The sequence below is a fragment of the Bos grunniens genome, chromosome 25 (assembly GCF_055505025.1).
Source record: "Bos grunniens cultivar Pamir isolate PY7600 chromosome 25, Bosgru_T2T1.0, whole genome shotgun sequence".
Classification (NCBI taxonomy): Eukaryota; Metazoa; Chordata; class Mammalia; order Artiodactyla; family Bovidae; genus Bos; species Bos grunniens.
In genome coordinates this window covers 17081919-17105088 of record NC_141189.1, presented here as the reverse complement: position 1 = coordinate 17105088, position 23170 = coordinate 17081919, and the positions used below count along the sequence as shown (strand labels likewise).

General features: G+C 43.8%; 1 protein-coding gene across 4 annotated transcripts in view; it reads right to left on the bottom strand.

Annotated features, from left to right (window-relative positions):
• Nucleotides 1-22960, bottom strand: part of XPO6 (exportin 6) — a 107090-nt gene extending 84130 nt beyond the window's left edge. The window contains exon 1 of one of the 4 annotated variants that reach the window (XM_086375187.1): nucleotides 22275-22960. Coding sequence is in view for 2 of the 4 variants with exons in the window: in XM_086375185.1 (XP_086231311.1) it covers nucleotides 22275-22277 (3 nt within the window). In the remaining 2 variants the exon portion in view is untranslated. The remainder of the gene's footprint in view (nucleotides 1-22274) is intronic. The other 3 variants (XM_086375185.1, XM_086375186.1, XM_086375188.1) reach the window with 3 other exon arrangements.
• Between the last annotated feature and the right edge of the window lie 210 nt (nucleotides 22961-23170).

Sequence of the window (23170 nt, the reverse complement as noted above, 5' to 3'; positions counted from 1 at the left end):
AGCAAAAGCTGTTTGGTTTGCTTTTGTTTTTTTAAGGAAATAATATTACACAGAATCCCAATACATAATACAGACTCAATCAGAAACTGCTGCATTAACAGGGATGAACAGGAGAACTGAAACACCCATCCAGCATTCAGGACCTCTCCAAGAAACCACCACACTAAAATTCCTAGCATTAAAGCCCTTCCAGCTTTGATTCAGGTTCCACCAAGTATGGCAAGTTTTCTTCAGGTAATAAATGGTTGCTAAAGACTGGTTTACAAATTCTCTAAATATCCTTCAACTGGAAGCCTCTCACCACCACCCAGGGTCTTTGCCATCTGGCCATCACGGGTGACCCAGCCACCCCGTCACCTGGCCTTGACCCGCCCCTTGGTCCTCACCAGGCCCACATTCCCTCTTCCAGTTTCCTCACCCATCCTGGGCCCCAGCTAGACCCATTTTCTCCACGCAACACCTCCACGTCTTCTCAGACGCCATTCCCACCTTTTCTACCTAGAGAACTCCTGTCTATACATTTTTCAAGACTCCTTGAAAAACGGCACCACCTCCGTGAAACCTACTGAAGTTCCCCCGGCTGGGCCAGTCATTGTTTGTGGGCTTCCTAACATCACACAATGGCACCCCACTCCACTACTCTTGCCTGGAAAATCCCATGGGCGGAGGAGCCTGGTAGGCTGCCGTCCATGGGGTCTCAAAGAGTCGGACATGACTGAGCGACTTCACTTTCACTTTTCACTTTCACGCATTGGAGAAGGAAATGGCAACCCACCCCAGTGTTCTTGCCTGTAGAATCCCAGGTACGGGGGAGCCTGGTGGAATGCCGTCTATGGGGTCGCACAGAGTCAGACACGACTGAAGTGACTTAGCAGTAACATTACACAGAAGACGGTGGACTGAAATGACCTCTTTGACTTGCATACAATGCTGGTGAGACTGAAAACCAGTACCACCACAACAGAAGACTTTAGCAACATCTACAAAAATTTAAATGCACAGACAGCTTCATCCAGCAAGTATACTTTTAGCAGTTCCCCCCGCCCACCCAAAGTTTATGTGTGGAAGATCTTCAGGTCAACACTTTATAAAACAAAAGACTGGGAACAACCTAAATTTCCCTCAAAGCAAGATTAGTTAAATAAGGTACATCCACATCATGGAATACTACGCAACTGTGAAACAATATACCAGTAAGTGCAGTATGGTAGCCATTAGTAGAGGTAGAGTGGCTAAGAGAAAAATACACACACACACACACACACACTCTCTCTCTCTCTCTCTCTCTCATTTACAACTGGCAATGGTGCGTGCTTCTAAAGAAGAGAATGGAGTACTGGGGGCAGGGGAACAGAAAGAGACCGACTTTTCTCTGTACACTCTATTGCATCATTTAAATTTTGTACATTGTTCACTTGTTTAAAAAGAGAGAGAGAGAGAACGAGAGAAAAAAGAAATTTCCTGCCAGGTCCCTCCAGTGGCCTGGAGTGCAGAGGCAGAGACTATTTCCAATTCATCTCTATTCCCAGGGTCTACCTAAGCACACAGCAGGCACTTAATAAACACCTGTCACAGGAGTTACTTTAATTCTCTTATATTAAATGAGCTGTAGACTAGTTACCCAATGGTGATAACTTAGAAAGCTAACACTTACTCAGCACTTGGCACACACCAGGCACTCTCCTACGTGTGTCCGACTCTGCCATCCCATGGACTACAGCCCACCAGGCTCCTCTGTCCATGGGATTCTCCAGGCAAGAATGCCAGAGTGGGTTGCCATGCCCTTCTCCAGATCTTCCCAACCCAGGGATCGAACCTGGGTCTCCTACATGGCAGGCAGTTTCTTTACCCACTGAGCCACCAGGGAAGCCCTGTCCTAACTTGGTGCTTGGTGTATTTATGGAACCATATATAGCTTCTGTGGTAAATTCTGCTGTGGGCAAGTCAGTATCTTGTTTTCATTAGTCAACAAGTTAATCACTTCCCCAGAGTGTCCTAATGAACTGGGATCAACTCCTTTAATCCTCGTAACAATCCCACTGCACAGACAGGAAACAGAAGCCCAGAAGGATTAAGTAACTTGTCCCACCCAGGTCATATGGGAAGAGGTTAAGTGGGAGAGCCAGGATTCAAACTCAGGCCCCAAACCCATATTGTTAAACAAGAGGTTATACTAGTCTTCAGATATCTAGGAATGTATTAAAATCACTAAACACTGAATTCACTCCTTTCTGAATACTTGCTGCAAAAATGTGTCCTTAACTGCTTAATCATAAGCAATGCTGAAATAAAATGAAGTCACTGCCTACCTGGGGGACTGAGGTGTCTCTAACCCAAGTGCTGATCACTGGCTTTGCTGATTCACACTGACCCCACCCACTCTGAGAAAGTGATTAACGTGTTGACTAATGAAAACAAGACACTGACTTGCCCACAGAAGAATTTACCACAGAAGCTATATATGGTTCCATAAATACAATCCTCCATCTACACCAAACATTCCATCTCAGTGAGTATCTGATCAAACTCTGAAGGCCCTTGGAAAAACTTCTATGCGAAAATGAGAAACACACAGAACTTCCCCCACTTCCCAGGACTTCCAGCGAAGAGCCCAACACGGAAACAGATGCCCTGGCCCCTCCGTCTGTCCTTGCTGTCCCCAACACCAATCTACTTCTAGGCAAAAATTCACCCATTTCCTGAGTTCTTGTGTATTAGATACTATCACATACATTCATTTTTAGGCTATTTTGTTGCTCTTTTTTTTTTGATGACACAGAGGGAGGCACCTTACCTAAAGTTCTTCAAATCATGTTGCTGTAGAGGTTAACTTGAGAAGGGCTTCCTGTATATTCCCAGCCACGGAATGTGCTTTCACTTCATTGGCTTTCACTCTCCAAGCACCATACTCTTTCTATCTTTGTCCTTATTTTAGGTTCCCTCCTCCCCGCAAGGCCTGTCGCCCTCTGTCACCACCAACAATCACAAACCAGGGATGGGAAACCTTGACCAACTAAATATGCTGAATTAAGACCGTTTAACAGAGGGACTGTCAATTTTCAAACTCTAATATTAATACATAGATTCAATTTGAATTTTACTTAATCTAATTCATTTTTTTTTCTGCTTTAAAAGATACTGAGAGGCCATAAATATTGTGAGAATTGGAATATTTCCTGCCATATCAATAAACAAGGATGTCACAGTCATCAGCAATTCCAGCCCTTCAGGGCACTCAGGAAGGAGAGAGGTACCTGTGATCTAACAGTCATCAGACTGCAGCCACTCCCTCTGGTGAGCTCAACAGAGGTCAGCATGTGAAAACACAGGATACTGGCCCCAGGATAGCTGAGATGCATTTGAAAGGAATGATTTCAGTGAGCCCAGACTCCTGCATCTTCCCATACATAGAAAAAAAAAAAAATTGCTAAATTTCTTAACTTGGGATATCAGATTTTCTTTGCTATTCAGTCGCTAAGTTATGTCTGACTCTTTGCAATCCCATGGACTGCAGCACACCAGGCTTCCCTGTCCATCCCTGTCCTTCACTATCTCCCAGAGTTTGCTCAAATTCATGTCCATTGGTTTTCTTTAATTAACAGTAATCCTTTAATGTTCAGACTACCTGCCCTTTGTTGTTAAGACTTCTATATAACCTGACTCCTCCCCTCACCTCTTTGGAGCAGTTCTCTCAAGACTATTGAGATGCTCTCTCCCAGGCTTAAGTCCTAAAAGTTTTCACCAAATAAATCATAACTCTCAGCTTTTAGGTTGTGACTCTTTCTTAAGTTGAATGTGATTCCATATATATGAGACATCAGAATAAGCACACCTACAGAGACAGAAAGCAGCTTTGTGGTTGTCAGGGGCTAGGAAGAGGGAGAAATGGGGAGTGACTATTCCTGGGTACAGGGTTTCCAATGGAGAGTCAGAAAGCTCTAGAACTAGACAGTGGTGGTAGTTTCATAACATGCTGAATGTACTTTCAATATCAATAAACTGTACACTTCAAAATGGTCAACTTTCTGTTATATGTACCATGCCATGCTAAGTCACTTCAGTCATGTCCAACTCATTGCGACCCTATGGACTGTAGCCCACCACGCTCCTCTGTCCATGGGGATTCTCCAGGCAAGAATACTGGAGTGGGTTGCCATGCCCTCCTCCAGGGGGTCTTCCCGACCCAGGGATCAAATCCACGTCTCCTGCAGCTCCCGCATCATAAGCAGATTCTTCACTGCTGAGCCGCTGGGGAAGCCCTTCTGTTATGTGTACTTTACCACAATTAAAAATAATAATAAAAATCTACTTAAGACAATGAGAAAAAATGCTTAAGGCACCACTTCTAATAGATGTCAGTAAAGGATAAATAGTTAAGTAAAGTAACCATAAGGGATGTCTTCTATAAACAAACAAAAAGAAAATCTAACTTGGTAAAAACTTTTCCTACCAAAGAAAAAAAACTGAGGAACAATGAAAAGCCATTTTTTAAACCTACTAATTCTACCACAATTTTTCTGAAGGCTACACAATGCTGGTGAGTATTTTTCTATAGCTTGTGGGAGAATAAATTGGTATAAACTTTCTGGAAAAAGACTAATGACATACCTTTAAAATAAAAGATTTATTTAAAAAAAAAAAGAAAAAAAAAAACTTCATACCCTTTGGGCCCTTCTGGGAATCTATTCTAAGGCAATTTTCTGAAACACAGAAAAAGCTTTTAGCAAAAACATTAATCACATATTATTTACAATGGCGAAAAATGGAACAATCTAACTATTGAAGAATTCATGCAATGTGATATTATAGAGCCATTGCAAATACTTATGAAGTATTTAATGACTGGGAAAACTACTTATACCATATTAAGTGGAAAAGGCAGAAGAAAAAAGTACATTTACGGTGTGATCTCAACCATATTTTAAAAGTAAATAGAAAAACACACTGGAAGGAAAGAAAAATGTTATTAGAGACTGAATCAGATGGTGGTAATTTCTTGCCTATTTTATACTTATCAAATAGTCTACAGAGTTCAAAATACCTTTTACAATCAGGAAAAAATAAGCAAAAACAAACAAAAAATGGTGGAGAAGACTTTGTGATCACATTAGTACCAACTTTAGCTGCCAAACAGTACTAGAAGCAAGTAGGTGCAGAAACTGAGCTAAACTACTGGCCACAAATCTTGGAGACTGGGCTACTGTGCCTCTGTTTTTGTCTTTAATAAATTCCTATGAAAAAAGAGTATACAGAGACTCCCTGTACTCTTTTTGCAACTCCTCTGCAAGTCTAAAATATCTCAAAACCAGATGCTTAAACTGAATACATAAATCCATGATAGATCACTTGTTTTTTCTCTAAATGCAAATCAAAACAACAATGCAGTATCACCTCACTCTGGTCAGAAGGGCCATCATCAAAAAGTCTAAATTTAATAAATGCCGGAGAGGATGTGGAGAAAGGAAGCCCTCCTCCACCGTTGGTGGGAAACGTAAACTGGTGCAGCCACTACAGAGAACACACGGAGGCTCCTTGAAAACACTGAAAACAGAACTGTCATATGGCCCAGCAACCCCTATGCTGGGGCATATACCCCAAAACAGAAAAAGCCCCTAATCAGAAAAGATACATGCACCCCAATGTTCAAAGCAGCACACTGCTTAAAATAACCAAGACACGGAAGCAGCACAAATGCCCCGTGACACACCACACTCACCAATGCAGCCACCGAAAAGAACGAAAAATGCCATCTGCAGCACCTGGGTGGACCCAGAGACTATCAGGCTCATAAAACAGGCCAGAGAAAGACAAACACCGTGATCTCACTTATGAAGACGCTAAAAACTGTACAAATAAGTTTATTTATAAAACAGACTCACAGACATAGAACACAAACTTATGGAAAGGGGGGAAGGATAAATCTGGGATTAACAGATACACACTGCTACATATAAAACAAACAAGGGCCTACTGTATAGCACAGGAGACTATATTCAGTATCTTGTAATAATCCACAATGGAACAGAATCTGAAAATATATATATAATTTATATTAACATATATATTATACATATATATACAGCTGAATTACTTTGCTGTACACCTGAAGCTAATAAATCAACTACACATCAATAAAAAATAAAAATTAGGGACTCCTTGGCAGTCCAATGGTTAAGACTTCGCGCTTCCACTGCAAGGGACACAGGCTCAGTCTCTGGCTGGCGAACTAAGATGCCCCATGCCACATGACATGGCCAAAAAAAAATACTACTAATAATAATTAAATTTATTTATCTAAAAACAGGACGCAGAGTATAGAGGAATAATTTCCTAGACAATAATAAAGCTCCTTTCCTCAGTAATTAAATAAAGCCTTTCCAAGAGCAGCCGCCTTTGGAGACACTATCGTCGCTGCCTATTTCTGTACTTTTCCCCCAGCACTGTAATCACGTGCTGCCGTGCACATCTCATCTTCCAAAAGTTAAAAACCTCTGACTTCTAGTCAGGGCTTCCCAAGTGGCTCAGTGGTAAAGAATCCGCCTGCCAATGATACAGGAGACGCAAGAGACACAGGTTCAATCCCTGGGTCTGGAAGATCCCCTGGAGAAGGAAATGGCAAACTACTCCAGCATTCTTGCCCGGAAAATTCCATGAACAGAGGAGCCTGGTGGGCTACAGTCTAAAGGGTCACAAAGAGCGACTGAGCGCGTGCGCGCACACACACACACACACCCCTTCTAGTCACCCTTTCCCATGTTTACACACACACACACACGCACACGCACCTGCACACACCTTCTAGTCACCCTTTCCCATGTTTACATTCAATAGCTGCAGGTCAGCTGATTTGCATTATTTTGGAACTCTGTTGCAAGTGAGCCCCCAAATTCACCAACAGTGCTTCCTCCCACTCCTGACTTTGCATTTCAGAACACACACATCCTGGTGAACAGAGTAACATCACAAGTTAACTGTCCTTTCAACTTTCTCCAATCAGCAATGTTTGCCAAGGCCCAGCATTCACCTAGTATTACGAATTGCTTTCCTTTCTTTCCACAACTAGAGTGTGGTGGATCCAAGACACCAAATTTTAACACTGTACTCTAATTTGTCCATAACTCCTCTATGCTAACTAAGAACTTTTACTTCCTCAGATCGTTTCATTTGCATCATTAGTTCTACCAGTTGGATTTCTTTGGGGGATTACTTTTCATAATGTAATAAAGATTTTCATAACTCTCAAATCATAACCCTGAAGAGTAAAGAACCCCCAGACTGTACTGAGCTAGGCAATCAGACAGGCCCACTTATATGCCAGCCAAGAGACTTGTTCCAGACACCTGAAGGCACTGCAAGTCACACTTCTCTAAAATAACAAATGACTTATCAAAGGCTTTGAAAGTTACTGACAAATAACCAAAAACACAAGTATTACATGTCAAGAGTCTACCGAGATGCCAATAGTTCTCTTTCAATCTGTTCACTCTTAAGGTATAAACAGGGATGGTTTATATTTCTGAGGTCTTTTCAAGTCTTCAAGTTTTTCCCCTTCATAAGAAGTCTCCTTCACAGATACCCCATGATATGATTTTTCAGCACTCCTCAGATAAGTACGTCTATCCACAGAACTCTGGAGACATGATCAGTCAACCCCAGCAGAAAAATGTAACGGTGGACAGAGTGCTCCTCAAAGAGAACGAATGTGTCTGGGACTTTCCTGGCAGCCCAGTGGTTAAGACTCCTAGCTTCCAGTACAGGAGGCACAGGTTGGATCTCTGGCTGGGGAGCTAAGAACCCACATGCCTTGTGGCCAAAAAAAACAAAACATAAAACAGAAGCAATATTGTAACAAGTTCAATAAAGACTTAAAAAAAAAAAAAAATATATATATATATATGCCTGGATCTTTGTAAAGATGGGAGGAGGAGGAAAGGGAAGAAAAAAGGAGAGGGAGAGAGGAAGAAAGAAAAATATATATTGACTTCTAAACAATATTATTGACCTCTAAACAATAAAGATTTAACATACAGTTCAAGATTTGCAAGAAATTTCAGGTTTGAAGAGAGCTGCTTTGACCTAAAGCCCCAGGACAGGGGCTTCTCTTAAGCAAGTGTAGGCTCTCTGCCATTAGAGAAATTTCAGTAGAAAATCAGAGAAACCCTAAGCATGACTGATAAACTCTCCCATGAAGTTACTTCATATACCCTTTAACATTCTAAATTAATACACCAAACTAACAGGATCAGCAACAAACGATTATCAGAAAAATCATTCACCAGGATGAATTCTGCAACTTTCTGGCAATGGACCCACTTTCCTGCAATTAAACCTGTTCTTACATTATGTTATAACAAATAAACCTGAAACCAAGTGGGGAGGAATACACAATTAACTACACAGATCATCAGACAAAAGGTAAATGTATGATGGTTCAGAAAATTACCAAAACTACCAGATTATACAGTCCTATCCCAAGACAATCATTTTATTCAAGTCTACAATATCAGAATACAAGAAATTATAGTGTTCTTAATCTAACTAAAATTAGTGGCATGAGATTAATCAACCAAATGTGCAGGCTATTCCAAACCTAATTTTATCAACATTCTGAAACTAGTCAGCCAAATTATATTTTTCAAATGATTGTTGGCTGACCCATCAGAAAAATGTATAGAGGTCAGGAATGGTCAGCTGACACAGGAAAAAAAACACATGGAAATAAAACATCCAAAGATGTTCCACTTCACTCATAACCAAATTCCTAAAGTGTCATTTTCATCTTTCACATTAAAAAGTTTTACTGGTGTCAGCCAGAATCCCACTAGTGATAATATAAACTGATTTAATCATTTTGTAGAAAAAGCACTAAATACCAGAATTTTTAAATGTACTGTTTGCCCCACAATTTCACTTCTACAAACTTATCCAACAATCTCAAAAAATGGATAAAGATACATTTAATGTGTTTACTGTAGTTCTGATGCAAAACACACTAGAAATCTAAAGTATCCAACATTAGGACACTAGGTATAAACATGAAGGTAGGCATACCATGTTCCCAGGAAAAATCAGGAACAATGATCCACACTAGAGATAACCTGAGTTACTGAACTTCAGTAATACAGATTTCTTCCAGCAACCATGCAAAAAAGGCAAGTTCTCTCTCACTGAGGTAAAGGGAGAGGGACATTACATGAATTGGGATAACAAGGCTTTCCCACACAACAACCTTCAGTGGCAAATGCCAAAGCCTTTGACTGTGTGGATCACAATAAACTGTGAGAAATTCTGAAAGATATGGGAATACCAGACCACCTGACCTGCCTCTTGAGAAACCTGTATGCAGGTCAGGAAGCAACAGTTAGAACCGGACATGGAACAACAGACTGGGTCCAAATAGGAAAAGGAGTACATCAAGGCGGTATACTGTCACCCTGCTTATTGAACTTATATGCAGAGTACATCATGAGAAACACTGGGCTGGATGAAGGACAAGCTAGAATCAAGACTGCCAGGAGCAATATCAATAACCTCAGATATGCAGATGACACCACCCTTATGGCAGAAAGTAAAGAACTAAAGAGCCTCTTGATGAAAGTGAAAGAGGAGAGTGAAAAAGTTGGCTTAAAGCTCAACATTCAGAAAACTAAGATCATGGCATCTGGCCCCATCACTTCATGGCAAATAGATGGGCAAACAGTGGAAACAGTGGCTGACTTTATTCTTTTGGGCTCTAAAATCACTGCAGATGGTGACTGCAGCCATGAAATAAAAAGACGCTTACTCCTTGGAAGGAAAGTTATGACCAACCTAGACAGCACATTAAAAAGCAGAGACATTACTTTGCCAACAAAGATCCGTCTAGTCAAGGCTATGGTTTTTCCATGTATGCATGTGAGAGTTGGACTATAAAGAAAGCTGAGCACTGAAAAACTGATGGTTTTGAACTGTAGTGTTGAAGAAGACTCTTGAGAGTCCCTTGGACTGCAAGGAGATCAAACCAGTCCATCCTAAAGGGAATTCAGTCCTGAATATTCATTGGAAGGACTGCTGTTAAAGCTGAAACTCCAATACTTTGGCCACCTGATGCAAAGAGCTGACTCATTTGAAAAGACCCTGATGCTGGGAAAGATTGAAGGCAGGAAGAGAAGGGGACAACAGAGGATGAGATGGTTGGATGGCATCACCAACTCAATAGCCATGAGTTTGAGTAAACTCCGGGAGTTGGTGATGGACAGGGAGGCCTGGCGTGCTGCAATCCATGGGGTCGCAGAGTCAGACACGACTGAGCAACTGAAGTGGACTGAACTGAACCTTCAATGGTAGGAAACAATGGAGAAATATCCAAAGAATTCTAAAAAAAAAAAAAAAGTATGACCCATGAATATTATACCCAGCCAAGCTGTCATTTATGGATAAAGACAACAGACACTTTCAAAATGAGTAATTCAGGGAACAGAGCAACCATAAACTCTTTTGGGAAAAAAATTATATTATATATGTATATACACACTATATATCAGCTCATCAATGTTAAATAGATTAAAAGGTTCAAGAAAACACTCAATCCCAGATGGTGGAACAATGTCTACAAGATCTATGGGAAAGAGTGCAGTTCAAGAATTTTATACCCAGCCAAGATGTCCTTCACATATAAAGGCAGAGACATTCTTAAATCACCAAATAAGGCACTATTTCTTAAGAGTGACAATAAACTCCAGCTTACAGGGAAATGAATCAAAAATTTCAGACATGGAAAGACCATAGTTAAAAGAACTAGTAGGGGGACATTTGGATTCTTTAAAATATGAAACTAAAACTAAACACTGAGGGCATTATGGTTATAGAACAGACTATAAATATAAATGCTCTAAAGACACTGACAAAGTAAAATAACAAGAGTAAAGAGGGAAAAGTGGAAAGACTACACATCTTCTTTTCCTATTATGAAGTTCACTGATGCTGCCTAGAACTGAAACATGGATATATTAAAAATAATGCCATCTCTGTAATGGTTTCCATTACATAGAAATGTTTTCCACTTCCTTAACCTTTTTTCCTTAACCTACTGAAATTTATCAAGAGCTAATAATTATTGAAGCAAAGATATGTTTGAAATTAACAAATCATTTTTCAGTTTCATTTGTTTCTTTTTCTGCTATTAAACTGAAATGAAATGGAGAGACCTCAAGAGGACTGTGCTCAGAGGGGGAAAAAAAAAAATCAATACCAAAAGGTTACAGCCTGCAGATTACATTCGCACAACTCTCAAAATGACAAAACTACAGAGATGGAGAACAGATAGTATACTGGTTGCCAGGAGACAGGAGGAATGCTACAAAGGGTATTAGGGGGAAAAAAGTATTAGGAATGAGTCAGACCTTCAGTGGTGATGGAACAGCTCTGTACCTTGACTGCTGTAGTTACATGAATCAATACATGGAATAAATTGCACAGAACCACACACATACACGTAAATGCAGGTTACAAATGGTGAAAAGGGAAATAAGTCTGTAGTCTAGTCAATAACTGACATGTACCAATGTCAATTTCCTGGTTTTGATATTGCACACAGCTATGTAAAATGTCACCATTGGGGGGATCTGGGTGAAGGGTACAATGGAAAGCCTTGTACTCATTTTGCAACTTCCTGAGAGTATATACATATTGCAAAAAATGTACTTTTTTAAATGCAAATGATAGTAAAATGATTTTTATTTTAAAACAAGCATGACCCCAAAAATCAGCATGATCACTTTTTTAATGAAAGTACTTATTTTAGGCATCTATTTTCCTTATCTTATAGACAAATAGAAACATATATGGACTATTAATCATAGTTCAGGGTACGAGGATCTAAAGGATTTCTCTTTTTGCCATGTTCTTTGTACCTTTTGATACTGCCTGATTTTGAATGAGCATACATAATTTTTATAAAAATTACCCAGTTGTTACTCTAAAAAAAAAAAAAACTTATCCCAAGTCTGATTATTAGCCAATTTAAAAACCAATGAGGGCTTCCCAGGTGGTGGAGCTACTGGTAAAGAAGCCACCTGCCAATGCAAGAGACATAAGAAACACAGGTTTGATCCCTGAATCGGGAAGATCCCCTGGAGGAGGGCATGGCAACCCACACCAGTATTCTTGCCTACACATCCTCACAAGGCAAAGAGAAAGAAAAACCAATGATTCCCCTCTACCTCAACTGCATTTAACTCATAAAATACCTTTACCTTTCCAGGGAGTCTGAGACCAAAGATCTTTTTTCATGATAACCTTCATACAAAAGAGCAGCAGACTGCTCTGATGTAAGTGAACCACTGCGTATGCTACGCCTAACTGAAATGAAACACGTACAGAAGTCAGAGCACCTTCCTCTATGTTGCTCTGTAACGTGCTCCAGCTACCACGTTACCCTCAGGAGTCACATGTTCTCTATTCTGTCACATCAGAGAAGAAGCAGAAATAGCTTTTCTCTCATTTGTTATCAGCAAACTTTTACCATACTGCCCTTTCTATTATAAGAGGTAAATTATACAAGTTTTAAGGTTATTATCACTATATGTACTTCCCTGGTGGCTCAGATGGCAAAGCATCTGTTTACAATGCAGAAGACCCAGGTTCGATCCCTGGGTCGGGAAGATCCCCTGGAGAAGGAAATGGCAATCCACTCCAGTACTATTGCCTGGAAAATCCCATAAGCTCTTATGAAATGTATGATTTGCAAATGTTTTCTCCCATTTCACTGGTTACCTTTCCAATCTGTCCGAGTACACGAGGGCCCTAAACAAAGCTAGCACGGAGTGTAATTGTGAAACACACAGACCTTTTTCTCCCGCTAACCCCCAGCTTCCTTCCCTTCCCATCAGCCTCTCTCACCGCCTTCATTTCTCTCTGCCTTGTAGGTTTCCTCAGCCACTATCCACAGCCCTCACCTCACGCCACCCCCACTCCCACTCGTCCCCCAGCAGTTCTCCCAGGAGCAATCAGTTTCAGGGGCCTCCCAGGAAGTGTACCACCTACACAGCATTTGTTCTGACAACTCCTTTTGCTCACCTGCTCCTCACCTCTACCTGCTCGAAAAATTACCTGAGCTTGCTGGCTGCATGGCTTTTGTAAAAATTATACTCTATTTCAATCTTACTACGCTCTTTGAATGCTGCTACTATCAACTACTAACCTCAAGGGCCTACACTGACCTTCTGGGATTTGCTGTTTTTACACCTCTTTTTTTTCTTTTGTTTTGTGGGTGGAGTGGCTCCATCACACAGCTTGTGGGATCTCAGCTCCCCAGCCAGGGGTTGAACCCGAGCCTGCAGCAGCAGCAGCAAAAGCAGAGTCCTAATCACTGGACCGCCAGGCAAGGCCCATCACACCTGACTTCTTCAATTACCTAAATATCTGCTGAATGCTTACTGGGCACTGGAAATGTAAAGAGTGAGACTCATTCTGCTATGGGACCATAAAGAGAAGGAATCAATCCTCCCCACCCCCAGGCTTAAAGGGGAAGGAATGGAGAAAAAGCCAGGGAAAGGATGGAGGAAGTTCCCATTTTGCTCTTCAAACTTCTGAATTATCTGACACTTACTACAAGAATAGTCTTGTAATTCTTATATAATAAAAACAAATCAAAATAACATAAGTAAAAAAAAAACTATAATCAAAGATGATAAATGTTAAACTAGCGGCTGGAAAGCCTCAAGGGGGTCATGGTCATGGTAGGTAAGGTCTCAAACAGAAGAAAAGGATGATCAAGCAGAGGGAATAGCACTGAACAAAGGCAGAGACGTATCAAAGTGTACTCGGTGTTCTGGGAATGACAACTGGCTTGCAGAGGCTATAGAACAACACATAATTTGAGAAGTCTTTAAAAGATATTCCGAACAAACCACTATAAGCATTTAATATATCATCTTCATCCTTACTGAGAGGACTAAGAGTAAGAGAAATTGTGAAAATCCAGGGCCCATGTGCTTTCCACTACTCTGTCGTGATAAAAACTTGGCCTTTGACAACACTGCGGACCCTCCGCTCAGAACACTTTGGGGTCAAGTGACATGACCACGTCTGAGGTCCGTGAGGTAGCTCTGGCAGGAACATGGAAAGAAGATGGATTGGTGGAGGAAGAATCTGGAAGCTGTGAAGACACCAACTACGAAAGCAAGAGATGACAGTAGCCTCACCAAGGCAGAGGGAATGGAGGGTAAGGCTGAGGTCAGACATAAGTTAGCTACAGAATCAACAGGTCCATAAGTGGGGGACTGAAGGCAAAGAGAAATTTAAAGATGACTCAGCTTTATCACTGGAGTGTCCGGTGAACAAGATCACTAAGAGAGTTAGGGTATAGGGGAGGAGGTGCTAACCTAAATGGAAGACCATGGGTTTCGTTAAGACACATTTAATTTGATGTCTACAGGGCACTCCAATGGATATCCAAGGCAAGAGAATGTGACTGAGTTCTCACTGGTTCACAGCTCATAGCTGGAGTCATAAGAAAGAAGATCAAGGGAGACTGAAACAAGAGTTATATCATGGAAGCCAATGGAACCGAGAAAAAGTGTTTCCGGGCAGGGGGTGGGGAAGGGCGGGTGGGAGGCCGGAAGGGACCAGTGGTTGCCAACAGCCAAAAGAGGGCATAAGGACTGAAAAGAGGCTATTTATGTATTCACTGGACTACACCAACTGAGAATCTGTGGATTTAGGTATACTCAGGGGCTCCGGGAACCAACCCCCATGGATGCCAAGGGATGACTGTATACTGGATTCAGCACACAGTGGTGGCTGGTGGTCTTGAAAAGTAGTGACGACAAATCAGTCTGCAACAGGCTGCAGAACAAACCACCGGTGGAGACAAAAAGGGAGGAGGAAAAAGCAGCAATAAGTAACAGCTACACATTCAAGAATTCCGTCCCTCTTCACCCCAGCCTGTGCAGTTACACCTCCCTTGCACAGGACACTTCCGCTGACAACCCAACCACCTACAACTGTCACAATCCTTGTCCTGTCCAAAGACAATTACCTTCACCCCGACACAGCAGTGACTCTGTACCTACAGACAGAGCCAAATCCCTTATTTTATCAGCACATGGCCTATCTCCTGTCATCTTCCTATCAGTTCACCTGTCATCTCTTTCATCCCTACCAAATCCAATCACCAATCAATTAAAATTTCCCACCATTCCCAATCGCCAGTTTAGAGGCTTCCAAAATCAGCTTGAGCGCCTCCCTTTTCTTCGTCCCTTGCATCTGGAGTCCATCTGTTATAAGTGATGACTCTCTTGGTCAAGTCTTCCTCTCCACTCCTAACTCCAAATCCAAAGACAAGCGTTTGTCATATCCACACAGATGTTCTATCTGGTTTCCTACACCAATCTAACCTACACACAGCAGATGAATCAATGTTCCTTCAAGAAAAAAATTAACCAAAAAACAAAGCCAAACTCCCTAGGATAGGGCTGGAGCCCCTCCATTACCCAGCTTTTAACTGCTTTTATAAGCTTTCTAACTGCTTCTTCACAAAAATCACCACCACTGCCAAACTAGTCTATTAGAGACGCTATCGTAACACTACATGTTCAGTTACACCCTTCTCTTCTCAAGTGCCCCCTCTCTGCAAGTTCTATTCACTCTCCTTCTCTAAAAACCTTGAACACACAAGACTGCCACCGCATTCCTAACTACAACATAACTGTCTAGGATTTCCCTCATAGCTCAGTCGGTAAAGAATCTGCCTGCAATGCAGGAGACCCAGATTTGATTCCTGGGTCAGGAAGAGCCCCTGGAGAAGGAAATGGCACCCTTCTTCAGTATTCTTGCCTGGAGAATCCCATGGACAGAAGAGCCTGGCAGGCTACAGTCCATAGGGTCACAGAGTCGGACACGACTTAGCGAATAAACCACCACCACCACTACAGGAGGAATTGTTCTATACTCCTGGGATACATCAGTGAACAGAGCAAAGCTATAGGAAGTTAGTATTTTGGCAGAAAGAGGTAACAAAAACAGACCTCATAAATAACATTAAGTTTGTAAAATGTTTAAAAGTGTGTATGCTACAAAAAGAAGTGGGATGAGAGTTCTGAGATGGGATCACAGTTTTCAGTAAGGACTGGCCTCACTGGGAAGATTACTCCTGAGAAGACTTGAAGAAGTTCACACTGCTCCTGTAGCTGTCTAGGGGAAAGAACAGCCCAAGGAGAGACAAGAGATGGGGGCAGGCACACATCTGGAGCTTCTCAAGGACAGCAAGGAGGCCAGGGCAGCTGAACAGAATGAGCCAAGCAGGGAAGAGCAGGAGAGGGGTTCAGAAAGTAATCACAGCCAGAACATGGAGGGCACAGCAGGCCACGGAGGCGCACCATGGCCTTCCCTCTAAGTGAGCTGAGAAGCCAAGGAAACAGAACAAAGATATCAGGTGCCTTCAATTTTTCAAAGGACCACTGAGGCTACTGTGTTAATATAGTCTATAAAGGCGCAAGGTCAGAAGCTAAGAGAACAGTTAGGAGACAACTGCAATAATGCAGGCAAGAGATGCTCAAGGCCTAAACTAGAGAGACAGCAGTAGAGGGAACAAGAAGTGAAAATCCTGGCTACAATTCAAAGGTAGAAAACAATCAGCCTTCCTGATACAGACCAGATGCGGGACAGAAGAGAAATAAAGGTCAAGGATGACTCCAAGTTTTTGGCACAAGCAATTAAACGGATGGAGCTACCCCCAACTGAGACAGAGAAGCCCTGTGGGTGGAAAGGAATTAAGGCAAAGATCGGGAGTGGAGTTTTAGACAGGTTACATTTGCCATGCCTGACAAACGAGCTTGCATGTCAAGTATGCAGCTGTGTATGTGAGAAAGGCAGCTGGGGAGACAGGTCCAGCCTGGGAGCTCACTGGACCCGAGGCTTAGAGCACTCCACCTGTTCAAAGATCGTGGGATGAGGAAGAAATATCCAGTAAGATGGGGGGAACCAAAAGCACATTTTAGCGTCCTGGAGGCCAGGTGAAGACAGACTTAACAGAGAAGAGAGTATTCAACGTGTCCAATGCTACTGACAGACTGGGTAAGATGAGGACTAACCTCTATGTTCCACAACTGTGGGGCGGGACCTTGACAAGCGAGCTTAAGAGAGAATGGAAGGAAGGTGTGGAATTCGAGACCACTCTTTCCTGGAGTTCTGCCGCAGAGGAATGAGGAAATGGAGCAGCAGCTGGCCAGGAAGGTAGCAGTAAAGGTATTCACGATGAGAAAAAATAGCATGTTTGTGTACCGCGTCCATATGGGCAGCATGTTTGTGTACTGCGTCCATACCGGCACACAGAGCCCCTACTAAGCCCACGCACCACAACTACTGAGCCCTACAAAGTCCTGAGCACTCGACAAACGTCAATTCCTTCCTTCACTTCCACCCTTATTTTCTATTATTTTTATTGATCTATATCTAATCTTTGTAACTGTCTGCAAATTTTCAACTAGAGGGCTCTTTTTTTCCTTGTCCAACTCTTCTGAATCCTTCACGACTCAAATATTTCTCCTGGGAACTCTTCCCTGGCCACTCTGCCCCACTAACCTCCCTCAGGTGTGCTACCAATGAATTCTTCTACTATGTGTTAGTCAATCAGTCATGTCCAACTCTTTGCAACCCCATGGACTGTAGGCAAGAATATTGGAGCGGGTTGCCATTCCCTTCTCCAGGGCATCTTACCTACCCAGCGATCGAACCTGGGTCTCCTGCGTTACAGGCAGATTCTCTACCATCTTAGCCACCAGGAAAGCCCTATTCTTCTACTATGCTAAACCTTATCACACAGCCTCTCGTAATTACCAGAATATATGTCCCATTTCCTCACTAAACTGACTCCCAGGGGTCAGGGGCAATATAACCCTTCCTGAGGTAAAAGTGTAGCAGTTGAGAGCACTGACTCTTGAACCAGACTGCCAGGCTCTGAATGCCAATTCTATCAATTGGTTGTAGTGTGAGCTTGAGAAGCTGCCTAACCATTCTGGGCCTTGAATGTTCTCATCTATAAAATGGGAAATAAAAATAGTCTCTGCCTCCTGGCATTGTTTGAAAGGCTCAGATAGTTAAGTATCTGCCTGCAGTGCAGGAGACCTGAGTTTGATCCCTGGGTCAGAAGATCACTGGGGAAGGGAATGGCTACTCTAGTATTCTAGGCTTCCCTACTGGCTCAGATGGGAAAGAATCCACCTACAATGTGGGAGACCTGGGTTCAATCCCTGGGTTGGGAAGATCCCCTGGAGAAGGGAATGGCTACCCACTCCAGTATTTTGGCCTGGAGAATTCCATGGACCTCCAGAGAAGCCTGGCAGGCTGCAGTCCATGGGGTCACAAAGAGTTGGACATGATTGAGCGACTTTCACTTTCTTTCATAGAGACTCTTTCATGATGATAATGTATCCAAAGATCCTAGGATTTTAAGTTTGATGCAGGAAGTCAATAAACAGATGAATAAACTGAGGCACTACAAAGCTCTGGACTGTTGTACAGAATAACTTCTCGACACCACGTTAATAATGTTTTGGGGTTCTGTTTAGCAGGTCATTTTATCATTTGAACCATACATCGCCTCATTTTTTCAAAAGCTGTTCAAGTCTTTCCTGGATAGTTAACCTGTCTCCCAGAAAACCTCTGTGCCAAGACTGCCACAGAGAACCTGAGTACCGCTGAACCTTGCCCTGTGGTCTCCCTCCACCACCACAGCTTCTTCACGCCTCCAGTCCTGCAGTGCACAACGCAATACAGTTGCCGAACTAACGGAAGGCACACCAAGTGAGGAGCCAAATTTAAGGTCTGATTTTCCCTCCATTACAGGGACTGTTCACAGAAGAGGACATTCAAAAATGAGAAGGCTTAGTAACCAAAGCAATCTTCCAGGCAACTAAAAAAAAAACAAAAACCCACTAATTTAAGCAAGGGTTCAATTTTGCACAAAATTTCCATAATAAGCAAATCTGACATTAAGTAAGAACTTTTCAGAGAAGTGGTGGGAACCTCTGAGATGTTACATCACTTGAGAACTCATGAGAATTCAACCCAAAATGATTTCATCAAAGGTAGTTACAATCTCACTGTTCTAGGTATTCCTTGCTGAACCTACAAATCTTTCACTAATTCTAAATTTGCAGGTCAAAACTCATCTTCCTAGAGGGAGACTTTAAAGGAAATTCCTATGGTCCCTTGCCCACATCACCATCTCAGAACCAAATAAAATATAGTTGGATGACATTCCCAACCATCTTCCATGTGAGGCAGCATCTGTACCTCAAGGAGCAGAGACTTTGGAGAAGGGCAGCCTGGGACCAAATGCCAGCTCCACCTCTTGTTAAACAGGAATCCTACACCAGGTATACTCACCTCCTCCTCTAGTAGTAATGGCAATATGGTAACCAACCTAGCAGGGCTGGTGTGCATAACTGATACTGAATGACTGAAAAGAAACAAATAAATGAAACACAGGTAGCTCAGTGTAGATACTTAACCAATGGTAGTTCTATCATATTACATCATTTTCATCTTATTAGGGAACTGAAATTTAGAAAGAAGGTATTACAAAGGCCCCAACTTATTTGCCAACGCTTTCAAGGCTTTTCAAAGCAAAAATGTCAAGTCACTACGAAATGGAAAAAGAGTTTCTGGAACAAATAAAGAACTGTGATCCCTCCCCTCAAATGAGACACAAACCAGGCAACAGCTTCCTTGCAGTCGGGGGCAAGGCCTGCCCCAGCCACACCCCTGAACCTGGGACACCTAAGGAGACAAACCCCTGGGGTCAGTGCTGCAAAGAGGACACGATTTGACAGTCCTATTGGCCTCACATCCGCTGTGGTCACCCACTGTGTGCTAAAATAAGTGAGGGGAAGGTTACAAAAAACTTGACTCAAAAGTTATCTCAGAAAAAAATGGTAAATGGTGATCATGAAGTCAACTACTTTACAATTAATTGCTCAAAGGTGGTTATTTTCATAACGCTCTCCTGACTGCCAATTAAAATGAAACCTGAATACAAGGGTGCTCGGCCAGCTAAGTCAATACACAGTAAAATTCTGCCCAAATGTTCTAAGGCAATGTTGTCAGCTACCTGAGAGAAGGTACCTGTCTGTCTTGTTTATCTGACATTTGCTAGAGCCTCGCATACGATGGCCACTTAAATTCATTAAAAGATGTGTACACCCGTGTTCATATCAGCATTTTTCACAATAGCCAAAAGGTGGAAGACACCCAAGTGTCCATCAACAGATGAACGGATAACAAAATGTGGGCGGCACACACAATGGAGTATTATTCAGTCATAAAAAGGAAGGACATCCTGACAGATGCTACAACACAGATGAACCTTGCAGACATTATGCTAAGTGAAATGAGCCTGTCACAGAAAAACAAAAACCGTACGACTCCACTTATATGCAGGCTTATACAGTAGTTAAATTCAGAGAGACAAGTAGAAGCGTGGTCACTAGGGGACAGAGAAGAAGGGACTGGGAGTTTCTGTTTAATGGGTATAGTTTCAGTTTTACAAGATGAAAATAATTCTGGGGATGGACACAATATGAATGTACTTAATGTGACTGAACTGTACCCTTAAGGATGGTTAAAATGGGGCTTCCCTGGTGGCTCAGTGGTAAAGAATCCACCTGCCAATGCAGGAGACACGGGTTCCACCCCTGGTCCGGGAAGACCCCACATGCTACAGAGCAACTAAGCCCGTGCATGTAAGATAAAGGGGGAAAAAAAATGGTTAAAATGGTGCATTTCATGTTACCTATATTTTACCACCATTTTTTTTTAATTCATTGAAAGAATCAATGAAGGCCCACTGAATACTACTATCATCATTCATTCAGTGTTACACCTCATACTTTTGTTCATTAGAGAATTCCTGTCTCCACATTCTACAGCTGAGGACATTGGGACTCAAAAAGCTTAACTGATCTGCCACTATCCATCCTACCTACGCATGGTACAGGCAACACTATACAGTGCTGCCTGGCATTAATGGTGCATTTTATCTGACTGGTTATAAGCACCATGAAGACAAGGGCTACAGCTTAGGTCTCCTCTCTCTGCCCCAGACCTAACACATCACCTACAGGACACTCCAACGTTCAGAACACCACGCTGGCCTGAAGAGCTATTATCACAGACAATGTCATGGCCTCCTTTTCTCTACTAAACCCCTAACATGACAGAGATAAAATGGGCAACCTATAACTGGAGGTGCTCAAACACAGACTTGACGTCTCAAGCATCTTCCGTGGGCCTACTATGTACCAAGAGCCAGAGAAGATAAAAATTCTGACAATTTCACCTTTGAGGGAACTGAGTCCACCACAATGGACTACTACGGCTCAGAAATAATCACTCCAACAAGACAAATGCTAAAAAACAGATGTGCACAAATCTCAGGAAGTACTGAGAGTGCCTTTGGGCCTGGAAAATATGGAATGTTATCCTCAGAAGAGGTGGCTTCTGAACCAGATCTGGAAAGATGAAGCGATCTCCAGGCACTCCAGGGCAAAGGTCAGAGCATGTAGTAGACAGGCAGGCAGGGTGAGTGCCAACAGAGTACAGTTCCTGACTTTGCAATGATCTAGGTAAGTGACCTTTGCAAACCACAAACCCTCTCAGCTGCCCTGTATATAAGCTTATACCAAGATGGCAACCCACTCCAGTATTCTTGCCTGGAGAATCTCATGGATAGAGGAACCTGACCGGCTGCAGTCCATGGAGTCGCAAAAAGTCGGACACGACTGAGCCGGCTAAAACAAGATCCACTCCAGCTCTGTCAAGTGTGTTCTACTAGGAGCTCTGAAATCAAACTAGGTTCAAACCTTGCCACTGTCACTTAAAGAGTGACCCTGAACTGGATATTTAGTTGCTCTGTGCCTCAGTCTCCCCACTTCAGAACACAAGGCTGGTGTACTAATTAAATAACACATGTCAATCACTTAGCACAGAATTGTTAGCTACTGTCGTGATGAGCTACAATGTACGAGAGGCAAACAACAGATTCAAGGGTTGTGTCTGCGTCCAGGTCCCTCCCAGTCCTGAACCATCCCTGGGGCGGGAGGCGGGGTGGAGGGGGGGGTTTGGAGGGGGATGGGAGCTCAGAGCCCGGCTGCAAACCCTGCACGCATGTGTCACTGCCGGACTCGGCACGCGCCTCTCCCCGCCCCAGGGAGAAGCGATGGCTCAGCAGTCCCGGGCCCGCTCCCACCGCTCAGACTTGGCACCGGGAAGGAAGGGGCTCCGACCCCACTTACCATGCTGGCCGGGGGAGGGGGCGGCTCAGGTGAGCTGGCTCTCGGGCTTCGGACACGTCCGGCTTGCACAGTTCAGGTCATGGTCCCGGCAGGCTCGGGAAGTCCCCCGCCCATGCAAAGACAACCGCTTCCCCACGCCCGAGCCTCGCGGGGACCCTCTAAAAAGAGCGCGGCCCCCCGGCCCGCCTCATCGGGGACCCCCGGAACAATTCATCCAGACCCACCCGCCCCTCCCCAAAGAAACTGAAAAAAGCAGGAAATGGGGCTCGGAGGGCTGACGAGGAGGGCAGCGGCTCGGGGCCCCCCGCCCGGGCCCGACCCCCGAGGGGAGGCTCCGGGCCCAGGCAGGGTCTCCCCGGCCCCCGCGTTCAGAAGCGGCGGTGGGCCCGGCCCGGAGGCTGAAGGGGCGGAGGCTGAAAGGGCCTGGGCGGCGCAGTCCGAGCGGCCGACTCAGGGGAAAGGCCCGGGAGCCCACGCTATCCTTGCAGCCTCAGCCCACACAGCCGCTGCCGCCGCCCCCCGGAGCATCCCTGCGCGCGCCCGCCCCGGAGCTGCCTGCTCGCGCTGCGCGGCCGCCCCCGACCAACAGCCCCAACGCGCCGGAAGTGGCGAGCGCTCGGCGCGGCCCCACTGCGCGGCCGCCGGGCTGCGGCGCTGGAACCGGACCAATCCGGAATCGAGCGGGCGGGGGCTGGGGGGCGCGGGGCGGGGCCGCACCTGACGGCTCCCTCTGGCCCCGCCCCCTCCCGGCCCCGCCCCACGCCCGCCGCCCTCCGCCGGTCCACGCGGGCAAGCGGCCATGTTGGTAAAGGGAACTGGCCCTGCCATCTTGGTAAAGGGGCGGTTTCTCTTTCATTTCCTGAGCTCATTCATTCCACCCATCTTCAAGGAGCACC